The sequence below is a fragment of the Pyrgilauda ruficollis genome, unplaced genomic scaffold (genome assembly GCF_017590135.1).
Source record: "Pyrgilauda ruficollis isolate IOZ18807 unplaced genomic scaffold, ASM1759013v1 scaffold186, whole genome shotgun sequence".
NCBI classification, from domain to species: domain Eukaryota; kingdom Metazoa; phylum Chordata; class Aves; order Passeriformes; family Passeridae; genus Pyrgilauda; species Pyrgilauda ruficollis.
The window spans coordinates 356,381-380,740 of record NW_024517651.1 but is presented as its reverse complement, the minus strand read 5'-3'; the positions used below and the strand labels follow the sequence as shown (position 1 = coordinate 380,740).

At 67.2% G+C, this 24,360-nt stretch overlaps 5 protein-coding genes across 14 annotated transcripts in view; 2 read left to right on the top strand and 3 right to left on the bottom strand.

Annotated features, from left to right (window-relative positions):
• The first annotated feature begins 305 nt into the window (after nucleotides 1-305).
• On the top strand, nucleotides 306-1,835 carry ANKRD34C (ankyrin repeat domain 34C). Its single transcript, XM_041465075.1, has one exon. The coding sequence runs from the start codon at nucleotides 306-308 to the stop codon at nucleotides 1,833-1,835; it is 1,530 nt and encodes a 509-aa protein (XP_041321009.1).
• A 628-nt stretch (nucleotides 1,836-2,463) lies between these two features.
• LOC121352253 (transmembrane emp24 domain-containing protein 3-like) lies at nucleotides 2,464-5,784 on the top strand. The gene is given in 5 exon segments (XM_041465045.1): nucleotides 2,464-2,480; nucleotides 2,752-3,017; nucleotides 3,020-3,318; nucleotides 3,941-4,189; nucleotides 4,663-5,784. Coding segments are annotated over 5 exon segments (1,068 nt in total). The 3' UTR covers nucleotides 4,900-5,784.
• Nucleotides 5,785-6,703: 919 nt separating this feature from the next.
• Nucleotides 6,704-8,822, bottom strand: LOC121352252 (gonadotropin-releasing hormone II receptor-like). The gene is made up of 4 exons (XM_041465044.1): nucleotides 8,780-8,822; nucleotides 7,799-8,349; nucleotides 7,258-7,462; nucleotides 6,704-7,140 (listed from the first exon to the last, which is right to left on the bottom strand). Exons 1-4 carry the CDS (start codon nucleotides 8,820-8,822, stop codon nucleotides 6,704-6,706), a joined length of 1,236 nt encoding a protein of 411 aa, XP_041320978.1.
• A 1,348-nt stretch (nucleotides 8,823-10,170) lies between these two features.
• On the bottom strand, nucleotides 10,171-11,620 carry LOC121352251 (mesoderm posterior protein 1-like). The gene is made up of 2 exons (XM_041465043.1): nucleotides 10,622-11,620; nucleotides 10,171-10,233 (listed from the first exon to the last, which is right to left on the bottom strand). The coding sequence occupies exons 1-2, from the start codon at nucleotides 11,618-11,620 to the stop codon at nucleotides 10,171-10,173; spliced, it is 1,062 nt and encodes a 353-aa protein (XP_041320977.1).
• Nucleotides 11,621-16,098: 4,478 nt separating this feature from the next.
• The window catches only part of LOC121352265 (alanyl aminopeptidase, membrane), a 9,983-nt gene continuing 1,721 nt past the window's right edge, over nucleotides 16,099-24,360 (bottom strand). The window contains exons 1-22 of one of the 10 annotated variants that reach the window (XM_041465062.1): nucleotides 23,408-24,262; nucleotides 22,428-22,526; nucleotides 21,213-21,831; nucleotides 20,800-20,945; nucleotides 20,587-20,723; nucleotides 20,377-20,503; nucleotides 20,115-20,269; nucleotides 19,929-20,042; nucleotides 19,670-19,813; nucleotides 19,531-19,596; nucleotides 19,324-19,389; nucleotides 18,990-19,162; nucleotides 18,831-18,910; nucleotides 18,538-18,671; nucleotides 18,394-18,449; nucleotides 18,129-18,276; nucleotides 17,922-18,019; nucleotides 17,694-17,801; nucleotides 17,440-17,607; nucleotides 17,193-17,333; nucleotides 16,993-17,074; nucleotides 16,099-16,440 (exon numbers count right to left, since the gene is read on the bottom strand). In XM_041465062.1, coding sequence (XP_041320996.1) covers nucleotides 16,282-16,440; nucleotides 16,993-17,074; nucleotides 17,193-17,333; nucleotides 17,440-17,607; nucleotides 17,694-17,801; nucleotides 17,922-18,019; nucleotides 18,129-18,276; nucleotides 18,394-18,449; nucleotides 18,538-18,671; nucleotides 18,831-18,910; nucleotides 18,990-19,162; nucleotides 19,324-19,389; nucleotides 19,531-19,596; nucleotides 19,670-19,813; nucleotides 19,929-20,042; nucleotides 20,115-20,269; nucleotides 20,377-20,503; nucleotides 20,587-20,723; nucleotides 20,800-20,945; nucleotides 21,213-21,831; nucleotides 22,428-22,515 — 3,009 coding nt within the window. In that variant the 5' untranslated portion in view covers nucleotides 22,516-22,526; nucleotides 23,408-24,262 and the 3' untranslated portion in view covers nucleotides 16,099-16,281. Of the gene's footprint in view, nucleotides 16,441-16,992; nucleotides 17,075-17,192; nucleotides 17,334-17,439; nucleotides 17,608-17,693; nucleotides 17,802-17,921; nucleotides 18,020-18,128; nucleotides 18,277-18,393; nucleotides 18,450-18,537; nucleotides 18,672-18,830; nucleotides 18,911-18,989; nucleotides 19,163-19,323; nucleotides 19,390-19,530; nucleotides 19,597-19,669; nucleotides 19,814-19,928; nucleotides 20,043-20,114; nucleotides 20,270-20,376; nucleotides 20,504-20,586; nucleotides 20,724-20,799; nucleotides 20,946-21,212; nucleotides 23,262-23,407; nucleotides 24,263-24,360 lie in introns of those variants that run through there. The other 9 variants (XM_041465059.1, XM_041465057.1, XM_041465061.1 and 6 more) reach the window with 9 other exon arrangements.

The window sequence follows — 24,360 nt, the reverse complement described above, 5'->3', positions numbered from 1 at the left end:
CCCATCTCCAGCCCAGGAAGCCATCAGGGAAGTTCACACAGTCTCCAGCGGGCTTGGTGCTCTGGCCCCCCAGACACAGCAGGCCGGTGGAGACCACCAGAAGTTCTCTGATTTCCTGGGGTAACCACGGCATCGGGGCAGCTGTCTGCACAAGGTGGGAGGGCACAGCCACAGGGACAGTGGGACGTGGGGCAGTGCCCGGAGCTTGGCATCCCAGGACGGCAGGGACGAAGCAGCCGGGCTCACCTTTTCTCCGCGGCTCCCCCACAGGCAGCAGCGCCACCACCCAGCGGGAAGCAGCAGCCATGGATGAAGTGACGGAGCTGGAGCTGGGGGGCAACTCCCTCCTGAAGGCCGTGTGGCTCGGCCGGCTGCGGCTGACGCGGCTGCTGCTGGAAGGGGGGGCTTACATCAACGAGAGCAACGAGAAGGGGGAGACTGCGCTGATGGTGGCCTGCATCACCACGCACGTCGACCAGCAGAGCATCCACAAGGCCAAGATGGTGAAGTACCTGCTGGACAACAGAGCCGACCCCAACATCCAGGACAAGTCTGGGAAGACCGCCCTCATGCACGCCTGTATCCGGGGGGCTGGGGGCGACGTGGTGTCCCTGCTGCTGGAGAGTGGGGCAGACCCCAGCCTGGAGGACCACTCAGGAGCCTCAGCGCTGGTCCACGCCATCAACGCCGAGGACAAGGCTGTGCTGCAGCGCCTCCTGAATGCCTGCAGAGCCAAGGGGAAGGAGGTGATCATCATCACCATGGACACATCAGCCTCTGGCACCAAGACCGCCAAGCAGTACCTGAACGTTGCCCCTGCGCTGGAGTTCAAGGAGAAGGCTCCCCTCGAAGAGAGCACAGCCCCCTCCAGTGCCCACCTGAAAACTCCCATCTCAGCACCTTCCCCTGCCGAGAAGGAGAGCAGCATTCTCACCCCACACCCTTCCCACACGGGGGACGCTGAGCCACCCTCCCCGGGCCGCAGAGCTGGCACTGCCCGGAGAGCCCACCTGCCCCGCCTGAAGCGACTGCGCTCGGAGCCCTGGGGGCTGGTGGCACCCTCGGTGCTGGCTGCCTCTAGTCACCGCGACGACACGCGGGTCTGCGCTGACACTGAGGTCATCACGGGCATCGGCGACCTCTCGCTCTCCAAAAAGCCCTCCCTCACCCGGAGCAGCAGCAGCAAGGGAAGGGACCCCTCTCTCTTCCCCCCAGTGGATGAGCAGGCACTGGGGCCGCTGGCATGGAAAGGCACCCACGAGAAGAGCCCAGGCACCCACCCGTGCCTGTCCCGGAGCACCGCGGTGCCGGAGGAGCCGGAGAGCACCGGCTCGGCCGCCGGCCCGGCGGCAGGGATGGACACCCCACACCGGTGGAGGCCAGGCACCGAACACAACGGGGACTCGCAGCTCAGCGAGGCGGGGAAGGGGCCGCCCGAGAGGCGGAGGCTGAGCGGGTCGCAGCTGGCCTTGCTGGAGGGCTGCTGTGACTCTCCGTCCGGCAGCGCCAGCGCATCGCCCAGCACCGCCCGGCGCCGGCCGCCCGGCGTGCTGGAGAGGCGAGGATCCGGGACCCTGCTGCTGGACCACATCTCCCACACGAGGCCAGGATATCTGCCCCCCCTGAATGTGAACCCCAATCCCCCGATTCCTGACATTGGCTCCGGCAAAGCCCCCTCCCCGCTGGCTGCTGGGCTGAAGCCGCTGGTGCCCCTCACACCCAGCTCGCCCAGGCGGGGTGACCGGAGAGCCCACAGGAAGCTCCTCCGCAGACATTCCATGCAGGCAGAGCAGATGCGGCACCTCTCCGATTTTGAGGAGGTCGTGGCGCAGTAGCCGTGCCGCCGTTTGCTCACAGGGAGTGGCCAAAGCCGCGCTGTCCCCGCAGAGACGGGACGGTGCCCACAGAGTGGGCACTGGCTCTGGGGACACGCTGGTGGCCAGGGGGCTCGGCCCTGAGCCCAGGGGCTGATTCGGGAGCGGGCTGACCGGGAGATGGATCCCCCGCCGTCCTCGATCGCCAAGCCTCGTGCCAAGGATCCCACCTGCAGTTCACTTATTCCTAGTTGCAATCCGCTTTTCTTACATCCTGCTCGTTCTTGCACCGAATCCCGGCCCGGAGCCCCCGCTGGTGATCTCTGGGGCCGAGGCGCTCATGGAGTGCCTTCCAGGAGGGGAAGGGGCTCGAGGAGCGGAACTCATCCAGCCACGGACCGTGCCGGTGCTCTCCGGGAGCGGGAGAGGGAGACAATGCTCCACCTCCGCGATTCCCGAGCGCGCCGGAGCTCCGGCGGCTGAGCTCGCCCGGCACCGCTGCAGCCGCGTCGGCTGTGGGCCGGGATGGGCTTGTCTCGACTCTGAAGCGTCTGAACTTCAGGGGGCTCACTCCCCGCCACGTCTGAATTCAGGAAGCGCTGAACCCCCGAGCAGGATGGTCCCAGCCCGGCTGCGGGGGGAACCCGGGATGCCAGCTCACCGCGGGTGACACGGGCTGACCCCAGGGCTCCGTGCCACCGGGAAAGTCGCAGGCAGGGCGCTACAGCCAAGACCCCGCGGGCCCCCCAGCCCCGCGCATCCCCCCCGCACGCTGTGCCGCGGGCCGGCCGTGTGCCGTGGCTGCCGCAGATTCCATCGCTCCATGACTGCGTGTATTCACCAGACTGCGTGCGCGCAGGGCTGCGGGGACAGGCGTCGGGGTGACGCCGTGGCCCTGCGGAGACTTCTGCACTCGTTTTGCACTGCATTAATAAAGCGCTCAGCTCTGGACGGAGGCTGATCTCGTGGGGAGCCGACTCCAGCCGCCCGGCCGCGGGTCCCGGGCGCGCCCAGGGGATCGCCGGGGCTGCCGGAGCGCCCGGCCCCGAGATGCCGGGGGTTCCCAGGGTGCCGGGGTCGGTGGAACGTGCCCGGGATGCCCGCGGGTGCCCGCCCCGGGGCCGGAGGTGCCGCCCGCGCCCCGCCCCGCTCCGCTCGCAGAGGAAACGCCACGTCAGGGGGGCGGTGCGGGGGCGGTGCGGGGCTCGGGCCGGTGGCGGTGGCGGGCTCGGTGCGGGGCCGGTGCCGGTGCGGGGCCGGTGGCGGGGCCGGTGCGGTGCCGGGGAGAGGCTGGGCTCGGTGCGGGGCCGGTGGCGGTGCGGAGCCGGTGGCGGTGCCGGTGCGGATCGCGATGCCGGGCGCGGTGCGGACGCTGTGCCTGGCCGCGCTGCTGGGCGCGCTGGGGGCCGGCGGCACGGAGCTGACCCTGGAGCTGCCCGACAGCGCCCAGCGCTGCTTCCACCAGGAGCTGGAGAGCGGGGTCAAGTTCACCCTCGACTATCAGGTACCACCCTGCCTGTACCTGCCTGTACCTTCCTGCAGCCCTGCATGCTCCGTGCCTGTGCCCCCTGCCCAAACCCCTGCCAGGGCCCCCTCCACCCGGGCCCCGTTTGTGCCCCATCCCTGTGCCCCTGCCCGTGTGCCTGCCTGTGCCCCAGTGCCCCTGCCCCCTTGCCCACAGCCCTGCCCATGTGTGTGCTATTGCCTCTGCCCATGCCACCTGCCCGTGCCTCTCCCACACTCCCATCCTGTGCCCGGCAGAGCCTCAGGCATGGCTCCAGTTCCAGCCCAGCTCCCTCCATGCTGCACTAGGAGTTGTTCCCAACCCCAGCCCCATGCCCAGCAGGGCCTGAGAGCCCGGCCTGGGATGTGCCCACATCAGCCATGGATGCCCCTGACCTGGGTCATGGGGGCTGTCCCTGTCTCCAGGCACCCCACTTCAGCCATGGGCACCCAGATGAGTTGCCAGCACTGTGGTGCACAACTTCCCCAGGGCTCCCCTGGCCTGGGCCCCATCCCATGGGCATGGTGCCCGCTGGCCTCTCACACAGCTGTGGGGCTGGGCAGGGGGCCCTTGCCACGTCGCTTGGCATGTGCCACCATCGGAGATGTGTCTCCCTGCACAGGTGATCAGCGGAGGACACTATGATGTGGACTGCTACGTGGAGGACCCCAATGGCAAGACCATCTACCAGGAGACCAAGAAGCAGTACGACAGCTTCTCACACCACACCGAGGTCAAGGGTGTCTACACCTTCTGCTTCAGCAATGAGTTCTCCACCTTCTCCCACAAAATTGTCTACTTCGACTTCCAGGTGGGCGACGAGCCGCCCATCCTGCCCGACATGAACAACCGCGTCACTGCCCTGACACAGGTGGGTCCTGGGAGGAGGAAGGGAGGGAGGGAGGGAGGGAGGAAGGGAGGATGGGTCCTGTCGCAGCCCCCAAACAGCCTTGTGGGATGGCAGTTGGAGACTTGTCCCCCTCCTCCTCCACTGGATGCAGAAGTGCCAACCGCCAGCCAACAGCCCCACCACACACCACATCCTCTGCCTGGCTCACGGGGCTGTGCTGGCTCGGGGCTCCCCTCTCTGCAGCAGCTCCTGTCTATCCACGTGAGGGAATTGCATCAGCCATTCCATTCCTTGGTGTGAGCTCTGGGCTGGGCATCCGGGTGCCCTCGTGGGCCTCTCAGCCCTGTCCCAGTGGGGAACGACCCTGCATGGGTTCTGGCAGGGAACCTGTTACACAAACACTGCTCTTGAGTGCTGCTTTTGAGTGTCCTGGCACGGCCCCCTCAGCTGAGCCATGTCAGAAGCGACAGGGGGCTTCTGTCCTTGTCCCCCAGCTGGAATCCGCCTGTGTCACCATCCACGAGATGCTGAAGGCGGTGATTGACTCGCAGACCCACTACCGGCTGCGGGAGGCGCAGGACCGCAGCAGGGCCGAGGAGCTCAATGGACGCGTCTCGTACTGGTCAGTGGGGGAAACCCTCATCCTCTTCGTGGTCAGCATCGGGCAGGTGATGCTGCTCAAGAGCTTCTTCACTGAGAAGAGACCCAGCAGCAGTGGAGCTGGCACCTAGAGCTGCTGTGTCTGTGCCTGAGTGGAGCAGGCAGTGGGACAGCCCTGGGGCTGCTCTGTGCCTCCGACCTGTGCCGTGGGCAGGCGGGGGGTGGGAGCAGGGGGTGACACTGCTGAGCTGGGTGACACAGCCACCCAAGCACAGGCGTCCCCCGGCATCACCTCCCACTTGCCATGGCCCGGCCTACCCTGTCCCCTCGCCTGGGCACCCTGTCCCCACTCTCTGGCTGCACTGGGAAGGGGGTGGGAGCAGCACCAGCACGGCACTGGGGCACCCTCGTGACTGGGACATGACTGGGACGTGACTGGGACATGACCACTCGCTGCCCCTGAAGCCCTGTGCAGCCACCAAGGGCAGGGGCAGCGCTGCCCACCCGGCACCCACCCAGTGCCCTCAGCCCGAGGAGAGCTGCCCGTGGGCTGGGGGTCTCTGTCTGCACCCCAGCTGTCCTGTGGTGGGCAGGGTGCTCCCAGCAGCGAGCCCACAGCAACAGCAGCATCCAACGAGGGACGACTTTTTGCTGGGTGGTGCTCTGGCTCTGCCAGCTCCTTCCCTCACAGCAATTCTCAGGCTGGCAGCAGGTGGTGTGCCCGTACCAGGTGGTATTTTCATACTCACACGAGTCCTTGCCTGAGAGTCAGCCCCCTCACACATTCCCCCCACCCTGTGGACACGCTCCAAGGAAGCCCCATCCCTGCCCCAGACGCACGGAGGACTCACAACACCTGGGACTGCAGCCCCTCATTCCCTGGAGCCCCACAAGACGCCTGGAGTGACTGGTGTGCTGGCCCTCCAGCCCTCAAGCAGGTGTGAGACCATTTTTCAGAGCTGAAGCAACTCCGCTAGACTTTTCCTTTGCCACTTTCAAATAAATCCCTGCAAGCATGGCTGGCACTGCCGTTATTGGGCACAGCTTCTGCCTGCCCTCCTGCCTTGCCCCCTGCCCACACCAGCTGAGCTTGCTCCTGGCGCAGGAGCAGAGGCTGGAGCCAGAGCCCCCTCAGCAGGAGCACAGCCCTGTCTGTGCCCCAGTGTGAGGCTGCACTCTCAGGGGTTGGCATGGGGTTCCCACTGCGCAGTGGGGGCCCCCGGGCAGAGCCCAGCCCTGGGGTCCCTTCCCTGAGGCCGGGGGGATGCCAGGGCAGTTCTCCTGGACTGTCCCTGCCTCTGGCAGTACTGCTGGTGCTGGGGGCAGTGAGGGGCCCAGGCAGCCTCAGCCCTCGCCCACCTCTGGGGGCCCGAGCAGCCGTGCTGGCTCTGCCGGCAGCGCTGGCCTTGGGGCAGCATTGCGGGTGGGAGAGCTGGCCCTGTGTGCCTCCCAACAGCCTTGGGCCCGAGCCAGGAGCTCCTGTTTGGAGCACAGCCCACAGCAGCAGCACCCTGGGACTGCCACCAGCCCTGGCAGGGACCAGCCCTGCACCCGCTGTGGGGATGAACAGGGAGGGAAGCACCCAGTCCTGGCCAGGCCGGGATGGTCTGGAATCTTCCCCTGCCTGGGGACCCTTGAGCCACCCACGGTGGGGACAGGGGCAGCTGTGACCCCCGTGGGTCAGGGTGCTGGCTCTGGGGACACCAGCTCAGCTCCCAGCTGGGGGACACGGGAGGGACAAGAGATGGCCATTGGACACTTTATTGCTGTTCAGGGCACAGAGAAGGGAGAGGGGAGGGGGGCACCCCCACCAGCCCCCAGCCCACAGAGGCACTTTGGGGTGCAGGGAGAGCAGCAGTGACCCCATCCCCACGCACCTCTGCTGACCTGGTCATCCTGCTGCCAGCCCCCCCTGCCCTGAGCACCCAGCTGGTGTCACAGGGAGCTGCTGTGGCAGGAGGGGTCCCTGGCAGCCCCTCGGGACCTGCGCAGCCCCTGGGCTCCCCGCTGGGGCGGCAGGGAGGAGGCTGAGCAGCGGAAGGAGCCGGTGGCTGGGGAGGGGGGCTGGGCCAGGGGGCCGTGCCTGCAAGGGCACCCCCAGCCCCCCCGGAGGGGGATGGTGAAGAGCCCGTAGGTGATGGGGTCCAGGCACGCGTTGAACAGGCCAAAGATGAAGAGAATGTGGGTGAGGGCCGGCGAGATCCTCTTCTCCATGGCACGGGGGCAGAACCAGTGCCAGAGCCCCAGCAGGTAGTAGGGGGTCCAGCAGAGGATGAAGGAGGAGACGATGACCAGGCTCATCCGCAGCATCCGCAGCCGGGCCCGCGGGATGTTGTTCCTGGAGCACCGCAGCGACGCGTCCTGCGAGGAGACTGGAGGGGAAACGGGGCTGGGACAGGGACCCCGTGCCCTGGGGGAAGGCTGGGGGGCCCCTACAGAGCTCCAGAAGGACTTGCCCTGGGCAGGGGCTGCATCCCGTGGGCACTCACAGAGGCCCGAGCCCATGCGGCGGGAGATCTCCAGCAGGATGCGGGCGTAGCAGCAGACCATGATGAGCAGAGGCAGCAGGAAGAGGCAGGCAAAGCCCACCATGTTGTAGAGGGTCTCGTGCCAGGCCCGGGGGAAGCTGCCGCGCGTGGTGCACTGGGTGAAGTTGTGCGGGGGGCTCAGGGTGATGGTGTGGAACACGAACAGCTGCAGACAAGAGAGGTGGGATGGGGGTGATGGGGGTTTGCACCTCCCGAGCCAGGGAGGGCACTGGAGGCCAAAGCAGGGACCCCCAGACCCACAGGGACAGAGCCAGCCTGGGGGGTGGGTTACCCCCCTGCAGTGGCTCTGCTCCGCACCGACAGGGGCGTGGGGCAGCCCCGGCAGTGGGCAGAGCTGGGCGAGGGGGGTCACTGCCACAGCCACTCTGCTGCCAGCTCTCCGTGCCCACCCTGCGGGTCACACCAGCCCTGCCAGCGAGCCCGCACGGTGCTCCAGTCTCCGGCTGGGTGGGGTCTGTCACCAGAGGGGCCCGGCTGGTACCTGTGGCACGGCCAGCCCCGCGCTGAGCAGCCAGGCCGCGTGCAGCATGGCGCGGTTGCGGGCGCGGGCGCGGGCGATGGCCAGCGGGCGCAGGATGGCGGCCTGCCGGTCCAGGCTGATGACCACAGTGACGAAGGCCGAGGCGTACATGGCCAGCAGGCGCAGGTACATGAGCAGGCGGCAGGCCAGGTCGCCCGCCCGCCACTGCAGCGTGATGTTCCAGACGGCGTCCAGCGGCATCACCACCACGGTGAGCAGCAGGTCGGCGGCGGCCAGGTGCCGCAGCAGCAGGCGGATGTGGGGGCGCCGGCCGCTGCCCCGGCCCCCCACCGCCCGCAGCACCGCCAGGTTGCAGCCGGCCGAGAGGGCGAACAGGGCGAAGGTGACGGCCACGCGCACCTGGGCGGCCGGGGAGAAGGTGGGCAGCCGCAGGGGCTCCTCGCCCCTCTCCTCGGGGGGGCTCCAGGCGCAGCCCCACTCGGGGGGGGTCGTGCCGGGGGGCTCCGCGCTGGTGTTTCCCACTGCAGGGCCGGGGTCGGGATGGTCCCCACCTGCCACAACAGGCAGAGGGGCAGCGGCAGCCCTGAGGTGGGGGCTCTGGGTGGGGCAGGCCACACTCAGCACTGTGGGTCCTGTCCCCTAGAGCCCCCTGAGCCCCCTGCCCAGGGCCACAGTGCCGACATCGCGTTTCTGAGCTCGCTTCCCTGTGTTCCATCCTTGCCTGCTCGCTGCATCCTGCTGCTACCCCTGGGCCTCCAGCAGCCCCCAAAGCCCCTCCATGCCCCAGAACTACGGGGGTCCCCGCACCAAGCAGGGCAGAGGAAGACAATGGCAGCTGACCCAAACACCGCCCACCTCAGGCCATTGCTGCTGTGCCCCTCCGTGCACAGAGCACCCCTCATGATCCTGCCCGGGAAGGTGACCCCACCCAGCCCAACAATGACACCCGGAGCACCAGACACCCCATTCCCCCCTCCTCACCTGCATCCAGGGTGTCCTGCCTGGCATTCCCCAGCCAGGCCATGGCAGGGCTGATGCTCACACAGTGCCGAGGCTCTGTGCTCAGGGCTCCTGCATCTGCTCGGGGGCACGAGGGGGAGCAGGGCAGGTACCGGGGCAGGTACTGCAGAGAGGCAGCACCTGCTGTGCAGCTGCTGTGGCGTGGGCGCCCTTGGCAGCTCTGAATGGTCCTTGACGCAGCCAGCAGCTCGGAACAGCACGGTCCTTCCCCTGCCACCCACAGCACACGGACACACACGTAAGCGTGCGTGGGGCTCACACACAGGAATGGACAGTGGGATGTGCCCCGCATCTGTGGCAGGGAGCCCCCTGCCCAGGGGGTGCTGCTGGTGCCCCCCAGGTCTGGCACTGCTGCTGCCACGGCCAGGTATCAGAGCACACGAGGGCTCCTTGCATTGAGGTGCAGCATTTGGGGGGCTCAGAGACCCAGAGGTCCCTCCTCCCAGCCCTGCCACTGCCAGCTGCTCCCCCAGACTGTGGCCATCCCCATGGCAATGTCCCCACGGCTGCAGCACGTGCCCAGGTCCCTTCAGCCCTGACTGGAGAGAACTGCTGCCGGAGACGGCAGGCCAGGGGGCTGCTTTGCATCTCAAAGGCTTGTCTCCCGTTCTGTCACGCCCTTCCTCGGACCCAGCAGAGGATATTAACCTCATTAGAGAGCCCTTTCACACTCCATGGGGTTCATTAACCCCCCGCCCTTTACTCCAGACCCCAGAGCTGGGAGGACACTCCCCTGACACATTAGCACATGGCTGCCAGGTCCCAACACCCTCCTGCTAATGGGGACCCCAGACTTCAGGGAGCCACCAAGGGGGCTGGGGGTATAGGGTCCCCATCACCAGCTCCTGGCAGGGTCTCCAGCCCTTGGGCTCAGGCCCATCCCCACACCGAGCTGGACTCCCAAATCTTCCCATCTCACTCTGCCTTGGGAGCTCCCACAGGCCCAGAACTGCCAGGGGAAGGCTGGATCTGGAGGCTGCTGGGGCTCCTCAGCCCTTCCTGACCGGGGGTCAGGCCCAGGGCAAGGGGAGCATCTCTCTTGATACTCCCCCAGGTTGCTCTCCCAGCTGGTGCCTGGCTGCCCCTCAGCCCCAGCCCTGCAGCCCAGCGAGGAGAGCCCAGGCATGCCAAACCCCATTCCGTGCCCAGCTCCTGGGAACAGCCACACGGACACTCAGAGAGGGCACAAGGGTTTATTCACATCCAGCCGCCGCCACCCGGCGCGTCCAGCACGGCTCCAGGCTCCCACGGGGCAGCTGGTTCCTGCAGCTGTCCCAAGGGCCAGCGTGTCCCCAAGCTGCAGGGCTCCAGACGGGCATCAGGGGTGCTCCAGGCCCGGGGACTCACCCGGGTCAGTGCCGGGGCTGTGCTGGGAACAGAGCCTCCAGCAGGGAGAGCAGGTCCGCAGAGAGATCCTGGGGAGCAGACAGGGAGAGGGTGAGCAGCCACACAGAGCTGCGGGCAGGGCTGGGGTCGTGGCAGTGACAGCCCACCCACTGGAAGGGCTCCTGGGCAGGGACAAGCAGGACAAGGGACTCCATTCTGTCCCCACTAATGGGATCCCCACAAACATGAGGGAGGGAAGCACCAGGAAGGATAGGGCAGGCAGGGGGATCCAGCTCAGCCGCTGCACGGAGCAGGGCTCGCCTCTCCATTCCCAACCCAGGCAAGGCTGTTGCTACCCCAAAACCAGTTCCTGCACTGCCCCACACCAAGAGGACTCTGAGGCCACCCCAGGGGGGGTTGATCCCTGCCCCACACATTCCCCATGCTGAGAGTCACCCAAACCCCACCAGCACGTACCTGGGTGACTGTCCCTGTGCCCACGAACTCTGACAGCACCAGTCCCGTGTCCAGGACATCACCAGGGAGATCCGGGGGGGCCCCAGCCCCTGCAGAGTGGGGAGGGGTCAGCCAGGGTGACGCAGGGGAGGTGACAGCCTTGTTCAGCTCTGAGGAGGTCCCCACTGCAGCCATGTAGGGGGTTGGCCCCCAGGTCTCCGTCTGGATGTTGGGAACCCCAAGAACCTCTGGAGGGGTCCCGGTTGCAGGGATGTAGGAGGGAGACCCCCAGGTTTCCATTCCGATGTTGGGACCCCCAAGTGCATCTGGGAGGGTCCCTGCAGCAGGGGTGTAGGGGGGTGACCCCCAGGTCTCTAATGCCAGCTCCGGACCCCCAAGCACCTGTGGGGCAGTGCCCGCAGCAGGGCTGCAGAGAGGCGACCCCCAGGCACTCGTCCCCATGCCGGGAGCCCCGTGCAGCTCCGGGGGCATCCCCGCCACGGCAGGTGACCCCCAGCCCGCGGCACCGGGCGGCGAAGCATCGCGGGGCTCCGTGTCCTGGCAGCACCCCAGGCCCCGGGGACACAGGGGACAGTGTCGGGGGGCCGGCGCCCCCCGGCCGAGCCCCAGCAGGGCGGAGAGGTGGGCGATGTAGCGGGTGGCGAGGCGCAGCGTCTCGATCTTGGTGAGGGTCTGCCCGGCGGGCGCCAGCGCGGGCGGCAGGTAGTGCCGCAGCCGCAGCAGGGCCTGCGCCAGCCGCCGCATCCGCAGCTTCTCCCGCTCGCTGGCGCTCTGCCGCGGGACCCCCGCTCCCCCGCCGGCCCGCAGCCCCTTCCTGCCCCTGGGGCGGGGGGCGGCGTGCCCGCGGCAGGGCCCCCGAGCCGCGGCGGGGGACGCGAGGCCGCAGGAGTCGGGCGATGCCGCGGGGGAGCTGCTGCTGTAGCCCAGCGGGTCCGGGGCTCCGCGCTCAGCCCGGTGCGGCGGCGGGGCGGCGGCGGGCAGCGTGCGGCCGTGGGCCATGGCGGGGCCGGAGGCTGGCACCGGTGTGCCGCGGCTCCCAGCGCCCCGGCTTTATGCCGGCCCGGAGGTGTGAAGAGGCACCTTCGCGGCTGCAGCACTTCAAAGGCCGGGGGTCCCGGGGGGGGCCCGGGCCGCGGCTGTGAACGCGGGGTGACGAATTTCACCCCAGAGGTGTGAAGCTGCTCGGTGCTGCCCCTCGCTCCCGAGCGGGGCGGGGGCCGGGGCCGGGACCCTCCCGGGAGCTGCAGCGGGGTCTCGGCAGCTCTGCTGCGGGAGCCGCAGCGGGGCTGCAGCACGGTCTGCAGCGGGGCGCCCTGGGGGCGTTTTGGGGCTCGCATGGGGCTTCAGTGGGCTTTGCAGTGGGTCTGCGGTGGCGTGTCCCTGCGTCTCCCCGTGCAGCACAGGGAGCTGCCCCTGTGGCTTTGTGGGACACCCCTCGCCCGGTTTGGGGGTGCCGGGTGCCTGAGGGACCCCTCGGGCTGCCCGGTGCCGCAGCGGCGGGGGAGCCCCCTCGGGCCGCGGGTGTGCAGGGCCGGGCCGGGCTGGGAGGAGCCCCCCCGCCGCGTTCCCAGGCCCCGCAGGTGTCGGGGCCGGCGGGTGTGAAGGTTTCCCTGGAAACGGCCCCGCCGAGGGACGGAAAATCCATCAGGGAGCAAGGGGACACGGGCACGGCACGGCACGGGCCCCAGCGCTGGTGTGCACAGCCTGGTCTGGGGTACATCTGGGGGCACAGGACCCCCGAACTGGGCGTGCACAGCCCGCTGGTACTGCGGGGTGCAGGGCCCCCCAAACGGGGTGTGCGGAGCCCTGGGAACATGAGGGGCACAGGATCCCCCCAGAGCCGGGGGCACAACTGAGGGGATACAGCCGGGGACACAGGACCCCCAAACCGTGTGTGCACGTGTGAGCAGTGCCCTCACTGACCCAGCCCATCCGAGCCACCAGGGCCAGCCCTGTTCCAACATCCAGCCCAGTCTGGGGGCGCAGCGGGGTCTGAGGGGAGACCTGCACCCCACGGCCCGGCCAGGCACGGCCCCCTCCCCGCTGCCGGCCCCCTCCTGGGCCGCATTAGCTGATGAGCTCCCGGGTAATGAGTTCTGCACCCGCCGCAGCCGCTTCCCACCTCCCTGTTTGGACAAGTGCTGGAGCGCGGCTGGGCCGGGGCAGCGCCGGCCGTGGGGTCAGAGCCCCCGCAGGGTTGGGAAAATCTTTAATTCTGACAAAGAGTGTTTAAGTCTTGTGAATTCCTTTAGCTTCAGCCAGAAGTGCTTAGTCCTGTATTAATGTGTGCAAGTGGTTATCTTAGCCTTAAAGACTGTGGGCCTGACCAACACTGGTAAGAAGATGTATCCAGACCACAGAGCTGGCATGTATTCAAAGAGAAGAAAATTTTTTGGTTTTGGCCTATGACCAAAACCAGATAATTTGAGGAATAGGGTGTTCTCCAAATGAGCACCAGAGACCCTGATACATCCCTACTCTTATGAATAAGCTCCACAAAGTGACATAAATATGCAAAAGAATTTGTGGGACTGTTTAGCATACTTGTATGAGTTTTGGGAAATGTAATTAATAACTTACAAAGATTTAATCTAGTCTGTTAGCCAGCTGTGGTATAGGTAGCAGGAGACATGCTCTGCACACCCAGCACTGAAATAAAGCAATGCCACTTTCTAATACTGAAATACAGTGTTAGAGGGTTTGATTCCCAACTTTTGGTGACAGCAGGACACCCTGCAGCCCCTCACCCCGGGAGCAGGGTGGGCTCCCCCATCCCTGTCAGAGGAGTAGGGTGCAGGGCCATGGGGCAGCACGGCCAGGGCACCACGACAGAGCTCAGCCAGTGCCCAGCCCGGGAGCCCCAGCCCTCCTGCCCTGCTGGGACCCTCCTGGGACACCTCCCTGCCCACTGGGGACCCGCCATCCCAGATCAGACCCTGTGTGGTTTCTGGGGGTCACGCTTGTCCCTCTGTCTGGGACAGGCAGCGCTCACAGGGACACTGGGACACTGCCTGGGGCTGTGTCTGGTGCAGGGGTCAGTGCTGCCAAGCTCCTGGCAAACAGCCCCCTCGGCCCCGCTCTCCCTCAGCCCATCTGCACAGAGGGTCCCCTGTCCCCGGCACCCTCAAGACTTCATCACCCAGCACGGTGCACCCCCGTGCCCTGGGGACCCCCGCCCGCAGCAGCACAGGGACCCCCAGACGGAGCAGGGGCACAGCCTGGTGGGTCCCCAGATGGCTCAGTTTGTCTGGAGCAGTCCGGGGCTGCATCCCTTCGGACTGCGGGGCCAAGAGCAGCACGGCCAGTGCCGGGATGTCTCTGGGAAGGGAGCCCCCCGGCCGCCCACCCCCTGCCCCTTAGGGCCGTCAGCCTGAGCCAGAGCTCACACAGCGCCCGGAGCCGGGGCTGGCAGCAGGGCAGAGGGCAGGGAGCTGCCCAGGGGACTCTGCCGGGTGCCAGGGCTGGCGGCTCGGGGTCCGGCATTGGAAGGTCAAGTCCCGGGCCGGGCTGCAGCGGGCAGGGCGGCCGTGCGGGGAGGTGCGGTGCGGGGCGATTCGGTACGGTGCTGCGGGGCTGGCGGCACGTTAGCATCTCTCACGGCCGTGTGAATGGGTCCCCACACACTTCCCAGCGCCGGCAGGGCCAATTAAGGACCGAAGGAGTCAGATCTGACACCTCTGCAAATGGGCCCGGCATTCCCAGGCTCCTGCCGCCCGCCCGGAGCGGGGCGAGGCTGGGGGAGCTCGATACCTCCAGGAGGGCGCAGAGGCATCGCCCCGCACCCCCGGCCCAAATAAAGCCGGGGTTACCCCCAGACGGGGCCCGCAGAACAGTGCCCAGCCAGGGCCAGACACAGCCCGCACCCCCAGCTCCTTCGGCAGAGTCCCCCTGCGTCCCCCCGGGGCAGGAAGGGGCTGCGGGGCGGCGGGGGAGCGGGGGTCCCGCAGAGAAGCTGCGGCACTGCCTGCCCTCACCAGGATCGCGACCCTGCACCTCACCACCCGCTACATCGCCCACCTCTCCGCCCTGCTGGGGCTCGGCCGGGGGGCGCCGGCCCCCCGACACTGTCCCCTGTGTCCCCAGGTCCTGCCAGGACACGGAGCCCCGCGATGCTTCGCCGCCCGGCGCCGCGGGCTGGGGGTCACCTGCCGTGGCGGGGACGCCCCCGGAGCTGCACGGGGCTCCCGGCATGGGGACGGGTGCCTGGGGGTCGCCTCTCTGCAGCCCTGCTGCGGGCACTGCCCCACAGGTGCTTGGGGGTCCGGAGCTGGATATAGAGTCATCCCCTACACCCCTGCTGCAGGGATCCCCCCAGAGCTTCAGAGGATTCCCAGCCACACCGCCCTGGAGCCTCCCCACAGATGTGCCACAGCCACGGCTAATAGGGCACCTTCCTGTTGCTGCTGGGAGCCCCCCAGGGCAGGACTGATGGCCACAGGGCACTACAGGATTCCTGCATCTGGGTTCCAGCTGCCACACATCACCAGGTACCCAAAGACCCTGCCCTGCCCAGCCCCTGCAGTCACTGGGCTGGGGTGGAGGATGGTCCTCATGGGGTGGGTGGCAGGGGATGCAAGGTGGGGTGTCCCACAGCCACTCACTTCACACAGCTCGTCCCACATGGCTCAGCAGTCCCTGGGCCCCAGCCACCCTCATCTTCCCAGCTCCTGCCACAGCTTCTCTCCTGCCCAGCTGCACCCCAGCAGCTGTGGGGCTGGAGCTGCCTGCACCCCTGGACACAGAGCCCACACAGGCATGGTGGCATGGCAGTGGGGCAGTGGGACAGTGGCATGGCCATGGGTCGGTGGCACAGCCATGACACAAAGCTGCACAGGTTGGGACAGACACCAGGATCTCACTAAAGCCACTCTGCAGAGCTGCTCCCCTATTCCTGACTGCGGGACCTGCTGGCTGCACCCCAGGTGCACCCTTCAGCCTGGCACCCCACACACACTGCCAGGTGCTGCCCCGGGCCAGCGGCTCGGTGCCCACTGCCAGCCCAACCCACGGCCCAGACGTGTCCCCGGGCTGAGGTGGCAGAGGGACTCACCACCGAGGCTGTCCCCAGCCCCACTGACCCCCAGCTCCCACCTGCCTGGGGTCCCCTCCCTTCCCTGAGCCCAAAGGCAGCTCTGGCCCTGCAGGACACAGGGTGGCCCCTGAGGGACAGTCCCTCCTACCTGTCACAGCCTGGCCCTGCCCGAGCCCGCAGCACCTGCCCAGGGCAGCGCAGGCAGAGGGGTCCTGGTGCCAGTCCCCCTGAGCAGGGCCCAGCAGGAGAGCTCACACGCAGCTGTCAGACAGAGGGGCTGCGGGCTGGCGTCAGCGAAGCCCCCAGAGCCACTTAGCACCAGGCTCCTAACAGCCGGGGGGCTGGCCTCTCCGGGCCTGCCCCGGGCCTGCCCCGGGCCCGCAGGGCCCCTGGCGCTTCCCACCCAGTCTGCCAGAGTCCCCGCAGCACGGCCCGGCCCGCAGGGTGGCTCTGGAAACCAGGTATTTATTTACAGCCCAGAGCGCACCAGCCCGACTCCCCCTGCCAAGCCCCCCGAGTCCGCAGTGCCCATCATGCAGGCGTCAGCCCCTCCGTGGCAGGGCGGGGGGATGGAGGGAGGGGGTCTGCCGAGGGTCCGTCCCGGTGGCCGGGGAAGCGCAGGCGCCCGTTATCCGCTCTTGCTCTCGCTCTCAAACCAGGTCAGCACCGCGGCCCGGTTCTCCTCCACCCACTTGATGTTAGCGCGGGTCTGCTCCAGCGCCTGCTCCAGCGCCCGCGTCCCCGACCCAAACCCGATGTCCTGGTTGTCCTTCTTGAACTGCTCCAGCTGCCAGGCAGAGACGGGGCTGGAGCAGGCAGGGCAGATCCCAGCAGCTCCCAGCACCACTGACACCCCCCAGGAACACCCCTGGGAGCACTCCAGCCCCTGACAGCCCCTGGGAGCACTCCAGCACCACCCCAGCATCTCTCAGCTGCTGCCTGGCAGGACACCAACAGCCCCCAGGAGCACCCCAATAGCCTCTGTGAGCCCCCAGCACCACTCCAGCAGCCCCCAACACCACCCAACATTATCCTGACATGAGCCCCAACAGCACCCTGAGAGCCCCCAGCACCATCTCAGCAGCCTCCAGGAGCACCCCAACAGCCTCCAGCAGCCCATGCAGCACCCCAGCAGCCCCCAGGAGCACTCTGACAGCCCTTGGGCATCCCTGCCATTCACCCCAGCAGGCACCCAGCAGCCTGTGACAAGGACAGAAGCCTCCTGCACCCCTGGGCACACAAGGGGCAGGAAATGCCCTCTCAAGGGCTGCTGGCAAAGGGCAGCTCTGCCAAGGCTGGGGTCCCTGGTCCCCCGGCTGCTGCCAGGGTCCAGCCTCACCTGTTGCAGCTCAAACTCTGAGGAGAAGCGCTGGGTCACAGCTAAAATCAGGCGGGAGAAGGAGAAGGAGCCGCCCCCGTACCTGGGAGAGCAGAAGTGTGCTGAGCCAAGGGGACAGGGGACAGGGGACAGGGGAAGGGACAGTGCCACCCTCCAGGGGCGCAGGCAGGCAGGGTGCCCCCGGACCCCGCGGTGCTCACTGGGTGAAGAGCGTTCTCCAGTTGCCACGGATGAAGTCCCAGGCCAGGGGCTGCCCCACGACGTTGCTGGCAATGCTGTTGATGGTGGAGGTGGCATCCTGCTTCCGGATCTTTGTAGGGTCGAGCGTGTACTGCAGGTACCTGGAGGGGCACGACGAGGGGGTGAGGGGCTGGCAGGGGCAGCGGGCATGAGGAGGGTGATGGGCTGGTGGGACACACCGCAGTGCCAGCCAGACCCCACACGCACCGGTTGAGGATCCAGGGGTGCGGGCTGCAGGAGAGGGCTGTGCGGAGCTTGTCAGCCTCAGACACCACGTGGGCCTCCTTGAACTTCTCCCAGAGGAAATCCCAGGCATCCTCCCCGCCCGTGGCCACCATGCTGCAGTAGATGGCTGAGCGCAGGTTCGGGGGGACCCTGTTGGGGTAAGAGCTGTCAGTGCCAGGAGCCCCTGGCCGTGCCCATCCCGAGCACACACAGCACCAGGGCTTCCGAGGACTCACGGGTTGGTGGTGCTATTCTGCCACCGGCGCAAGTAGTTGATGGCCAAATTCTGGCAAGCAGTGACACCGAAGGAGCAGGCGGTGCTGATGGCATTGGCCTCGTTGTACCTGGGGGAGAGAGGCCGGGAGGGCTGGGGTCCGGCACAGGGCACCCACGGGCCAGTGCCAGCTGGGGGCAGTCAGGGAGACCCCAGGGACCCAGCCCAGCCCCAGGGCCACGGTACTCACTGGACCATCAGTGGGTAGTTACTGGGGATATTTTCCCAGTTATTGGTGATCTTCTGGTAGTACTCAAAGAGAGGGGTCACCTGCTTCTTTATGTATTTCTGGGGGCAAGAGGGAGTCAGTGCCCAGCGACACTGCCAGCAGCCCCCACACCACCGTGGGGGCAATCCTGGCCCCTCACACCCAGCACGGGGGGCTGGCACCACTCACCGACATGGCCCCAAAGACCTCGCTGCGGTCAAACATCTGCTGGAAGTACTTGAGGTTGGAGAGTGCTGCCTGCCAGGGCATGTACTCCGTCTCCTGGCTCAGGAACCGTGTCGTGTTCAGAGCCAAGGTCACACTGATGTACTTGGCCCTGTCAGGGGTGAGGGCAGCGTCACCTCTCGAGCCCCACTGGCACTGCCCACCCCAGGGCACCCACCCCACCCAGCCCCTCACCCCAGTGGCACCCAGACCACCAGGCAGGGCTCACCTGGCCAGGTTAAAGGCGTCATCAATGATCTGGGCACGGTTGATCACAGGGAAGACCTGAGAGAGCAAAGTCAGTGTCTCAGGGCAGCCTGAGTGGGGTGGTGTGAATGGAGTCCCCCACCACAGCCCTGAGCACCCCATGTACCATGTGGTTAGTGTCAAGCTGCTTGAGGAGCTGATCCCAGTTCTCCTGGTTGTAATTGACACGGAAGTACCCGGTGACATTGAGGTTCAGCAGGAGCCAGTTGGGGGTGTTGACCCTGAAGTCGGTGTAGGTGTCTGGGAAAGGGACAGGAGGCTCTGCCAGAGCTGCACCCCCACCCGCCAGGGAGGACCAGGCTCAGCCCCCACCACCACTGCCTCCCTGGGAACCCCGACCAGTGCCATGGCAGTGGAAGTGACAGCGAGAGCCCCACTCATGGCCAGGACATGCCATACCTGTGACTTTGGTCAGCCAGTAGGTGTTGCTCCCCTGGCCACTGCCTGTCATCCAGGTGATGGGGACAATCCAGGTGTAGCTGCGCCGTGGACAGACAGGTGTGGGACTGGCCTTCATCCCCTGACCCCACAGTTCCCAGCCAGCCCCACCACACTCACTTGAAAACAGAGGGTCTGTCCACAGAAGATGTGGAGTCCAGCAGAAAATGGGCCTGGCTGACGGTGCCACTGCGAGTGTCAACAGTGACCACAGGGAAGCCCATCTGCAGCGTCCAGCGGTCCATGATGTTGCTGATACTTTCAGGCAGTTTGACGCTGTTCTTGTCCACTGCCTGCGGGGATGGCAGTGCCACCAGTCACCAGGGCCAGGGGCACGGCCAGCGTGGGGCTTGGCCAGCGCTGCAACCCTCACCCAGCATGTGGGACCCCGCCACACCAGGCAGCCCCCAGAGCCAGGGCCGGGGATGCTGCAGGAGCACCAGCCCCCTCCTACCTGTTGCAGATGGACCCAGAGGTCAGCGTAGATGGTGTTGCTGTAGGAGAAGGTGTGGAGGTAGGACTGTGGGAGAGCACCAGGAGAGACGGGTGAGCAAGGACAGATCTGGGGTGTGGGACCCCCCTAGAGCAGCTGGGAAGGTCTCTACCATGGGATGCCCACCCTGCACTGGGCTCGCTGCCCCCAGTACCAGCAGCACCTCACCTGCAGCCCCTCCTTGAAGATGTCCTCACTAAGGAAGCTCGAGAGCATCCGCAGCACCGATGCTCCCTGCAGGGACAGCAGGTCAGAGAAGGCAGGGACACCCCAGAGTCCATCCCCACCCAGGGACGCCCGTGCACACCTTGCTGTAGGCAATGGTGTCGAAGACTTCACTGATCTGGGCTGGGGTGTTGATCTCATCCTCACGGAAGGAGAGCGGGTGGGAGCTGGCCAGGGCGTCTGTGGCCATCACCGCATGCAGCTCGTTCAGCACCATCAGGTCTTTCTGCAGAGGGGGCACCGGCACCCGCCTGAGCCCTGTGCGTACCGCCCGCCACCGGGGCAGCCCCGGGGTGCCCGTTCCCCTGCCTGCCCCCACGCCCCTCGTCCCTGGCACTCACAATGTTCCAGGTGGGCTCAGCAGAGTCGGCACCCAGGTACTCCACGTACGAGGCGAAGCCCTCGTTCAGCCACAGGTCGTTCCACCACCGCAGCGTCACCAAATTCCCAAACCACTGCAGAGGGCACGGCACTCCCTCAGCCGCCAGCCGTCAGTCGGGGCAGGGGGCGAGGGGCGCAGCAGGTACCTGGTGTGCCAGCTCGTGGGCGATGACGGTCACCACCCGCTCCTTGTTGCCGATGGACGAGTAGCTAGCATCAAAGAGCAGCGAGTTCTCCCGGTAGGTCACCAGCCCCCAGTTCTCCATCGCGCCCGCATTGAAATCGGGGAGGCCAACCTGGTCTGGGGGCGGAGGGCTCCGGTCAGTGCCCTGCTGACAGCACACTGGACCATCTTGCCCCCTGCCTGGGCACCTCAACCCAGGGTCCCGGGCGCCCCGCAGCACCCACCAGACTTCGGGAGCGGGTAGGACGTGTTGTAATGCTTCTCAAAGAAGCTGAGGATGGGGCCAGTGACATTGAGTGCGTAGTCGCCCTGGCCCTCAGCGATGGCTTTGGGGCGGCCCCAGATGCGAATCTGGAGACGAGGGATGCAGGACTCATCAGTGGCCCAGGCTCAGCCACCCAGGTGGGCAGGGGGTGCACCCCACCCCATCCTACCAGTGTTCCATTCGAGTTTCTCTCCACATTGGTGAACTGGCTGACAATGAAGGCCAGAAGGTACGTGGACATCCGGGGAGTGGTGTAAAACTCAGTGACATGCCAGATTTCTCCATCAATCTCCTGGTCCCTGGTGTCTGTGGAGATCACAGAATCACCCCACAGCCCTGCCAGACCCCCAGCCCCCCAGTGGGGTCCTCCCGCCCCACTCACTTTTGGCAGGCATGTTGGAAATGGCCCCGTAGCCGGAGGGGTGGATCAGTGTCACTGTGAAGTTGGCTTTCATGGCCGGCTCGTCGAAGCAGGGGAAAGCTTTGCGTGCATCAGCCGCCTGCATCTGAGTGGTGGCCACCACCTGCCTGTGAGCCAGCCCCATCAGTCCTGGGGGTCCCTGTGGAGGCTGCACCCCCCAGTCCCCCTTCTCCCATCGCCACTGGGGCAGCATGAGGATGCAAGGGGGGCACAGAGGCTCCACACACCCATCCCATGGTCCTGGTGGGAGAGGAGCCCCAAAGCCAGCCCATGCCCTCCACTGCCCTGTGCCAGCCCCGTGCCCCCATTCCCCTTCCCACCACCACACTGGGCCAGCCCTGTGGCTTCCACCGCGTCCCCTGCCTTCCACCTACTTGGTGTTCGACTCGTCCGTGTATTCGCTGCGATAGAAGCCAGCCAGGTCATCGGCCAGCTCCCCGGTGAAGCTGCTGAACAGCCGGTACCGCTGGCCCTGCTGCAGGGGAGCAGCCAGCTGCACCACCAGGTACTGGGTGGTATCCTCCAGCCAGGTGCTGGAGATGGCAGGGGCACTGCCACCACCCTCTGCCTGCAAGGTGGCATGGAAGGAGCCCTGCATGGTGTAGTTCAGTTTCTTGCTGTGGATGAGGATGAGGTTGGTGGCTTCCTCACACAAGAAGACCACGCTGCTGTTGCCCTTGAAGATGTACATGTTGTTGGCATCGGGCTTCAGGAAGGGCTGCAGGGACACCTCGTAGAACTCTGGCTTCAGCGAGGCCGGCAACCTCCACCGGTTCCAGGGGTTGTTGGGGGCAGGGGTGGTGGTGGTGGTGATGTTGGGGCTGGCCGTGGTGCTGCTGCCCACATCTGATGTCCCCTTGTTCTTTTCCTGGGCGTACACCACCGAGAGTGCAATGATGGTGGCCACAGCCCCCAGGCCCAGCACGATGGCCACGATGCCCACGGTCTTGCTGATGAAGAAGCCGCCTGCCATGGCGGGCAGCAGGAGCGGCACTGGCAGAGACGGCGCTGATGCAAGCACGGCTTTTAGCCTCTCGCTCCCACGAGGTTTATTAGCCCAAGTTAATGGGTGAAGGATTAAATGGGCATGGGGTTCAGGGCGGCGACAGACCCTGGGATGAGCTTTCCACCCGCCCGCCCCCCAGGCTGGCGGGAGCAGCAACGCCCGGCGCCGCTGCTGCAGGGGCAGAGCTGGCAGTGGGGGGTGGCACCATCGGGGAGCGTGAGCGGGCTGTGTGCCTGACCCCGGCGTCCTGCCCCAGCGCTGGCCTGGCCCTGCACAGGGAGGGACAGAGCGGGTGGTCGCAGCCAGCAGCCACATCCCCACCATGCTGCGGGGCCCAGCGTGTGTCCCCATCAGCCAAGCTCAGATGCAGACTCAGTGTCACCCCATTCACCCTCGAGTGACACTGCCAGAGGGTCCAGGCCGCCCCGGCGTGCGGGGGGCACAGCTCACAGGCTGCCCCACCCAGGGAAAGCAGGGCAGCGTGGTGCAGCACAGGGGCCTGGCAGCGGTGGGGGAATGTGGGGAGGGACACTTGGGAGGGACTCCTCTGCCCACAGCCCTCTCAAAGTCCAGGGTCAGGTACCTGGAGGCAGCGGGGTCAAACTCCGTCCTTGTGAGCCCAGCCCCAGTGGGCACAGGTGAGGTCCCCACCCAGGGTGGGGATGACACATCCTGTCACACTCTGGGAAAAAATAGGAAGTCCTGTTCTCAGGATCTAATCAATCTCTCCATAGGGAGATATGGGCAGGTGTTGCCAGGAGCCACAGCTGGGGCAAAGGGCAAACCAGGATGAGTGAGTGGTGTCCTCAGGGAGTCCTTGCCCTGTCCCTGACAGCACCCAGCTGCACCTGCCGGGGCCGCTGTGCCTGACACGAATCACTCTGGATGCTGCTGCTGTCCCTGGCACTCCCTGTTAGGCACAGCCATCCCCCAAGCCCAGAGGTGACTGCTGGCTCTCTCAGTCCCATCCCCACCCTGGCTCTGGCCAAAGGCTTTGGGGACAGTGCCCCAGAGGCCCAAGGGCACACAGGTGGCTGGGAGGGTGCCAGGCACTGTGCACACCCCTTGGCCCTCCCCACAGCCCCTCGGGCACAGCACGCAGGCATCCCGCACTGGCTTACCTTGGGAGGGGCTGGATGGAGTGAGCGGGGGGCAGCAGACACAGCACCCACACCCCGACTTCCCCAGCCTGCAGGACTCTGTCCCCACCCCCAGAAGACCCTCTCTGGAGCCCAGCCAGCAGCACACACATCTCCCACAAGCGGCACAGATGTTGGGCGTCACCCCCCTGGGCACATGGGTCCCTTGGGGCTCTGGCCTCACACACCCCACAGCCTGACACCCCCCAGAGCCCTCCACACCGTCATGCACCCCCGCAGACCCCCCAAGCTCCGCATTGCATACGAGCCCCATAACCCCCATGTGTGTGAACCCCACTGCGAGCCCCACACCCCACAGCCCCCGCAGCCCCTCTCCCCGCTGGTCCACCCCAGCGCACGCCGCGGAGCCCCCGCTCGGGCTGTGCACCCCCCGAGCCTCCGCAGCGGCAGCGCGCCCGCTCACCTTCCTTCGCTCCGCCGGGGCAGCCGGGGTCCGCCCGCCCTGCTGCCGCTCCTGCGCCCCGCGGGTCGCCCTGCCCGTGCTGCTGCCCGTCTGCGCTCCTGTCCGCCCCGGCTGTCCGCCCCGGCTGCGCGCTCTCGGCTCCGAAGGGAGGAAAGCTTCCTCCGAAGCGCCAGGGCAGGAACCCGCAGCTCTCGCCCCCTTAACCTCGTGTCTGCCGGCCGGCGGGGCGGCACGGCCGGGGCAGCGAGGGGAGAACCTCCGGCAGGGAGGAGCAGGGCGAGGAGGCAGTTTTAGGGGAAAAGCAGGGCGAGGAGGCAGTTTTAGGGGAAAGGCTGCTGGGGAAGGGCCTGGCTTTGGGAACACGCTCCGGCGGGCAGGGCTGAGCCCAGCCAAACCCGGCACCAGCGGGTGCCACAGCGCAGCGCAGCCGGGGCAGGCTGTGGGCTGGGGCCAGGAGCCGTGCCCAGCACCCAGGGCTGAGGCCAGGAGCCGTGCCCAGCACCCAGGGCCGGGGCCAGGAGCCGTGCCCAGCACCCAGGGCTGAGGCCAGGAGCCGTGCCCAGCACCCAGGGCTGAGGCCAGGAGCCGTGCCCAGCACCCAGGGCTGGAGCCCGGAGCCGTGCCCAGCAGCCAGCCCATCTCCATGCCCCACAGCCCTTCACAGGCGCATGCCCCGGCTCGCTGTGGGCTCGGGGGCGGCCTGCTGAGGCAGCCAGCGCAGCCCCTCTGGGCACAGCGCCGGGCACTCCGCACAGCCCTCCGCCAGCGCCTCGGGGCTGCAGCTCCGGGGGCTGGGTGTTCCCCGGGCCGGGGGTTCCGCGGGCCGGGGGCTCGGCCCGGCTCATGCCAGCCTCAGCCCGGGCTTGGAGCAGAGAGCGGGCCGGCAGAGGGGCCGCCCCGGCCCCGCGCGGCCACGGGCCTCAGGCTCGCTCGCCCCGCAGAGCCGCAGGGGC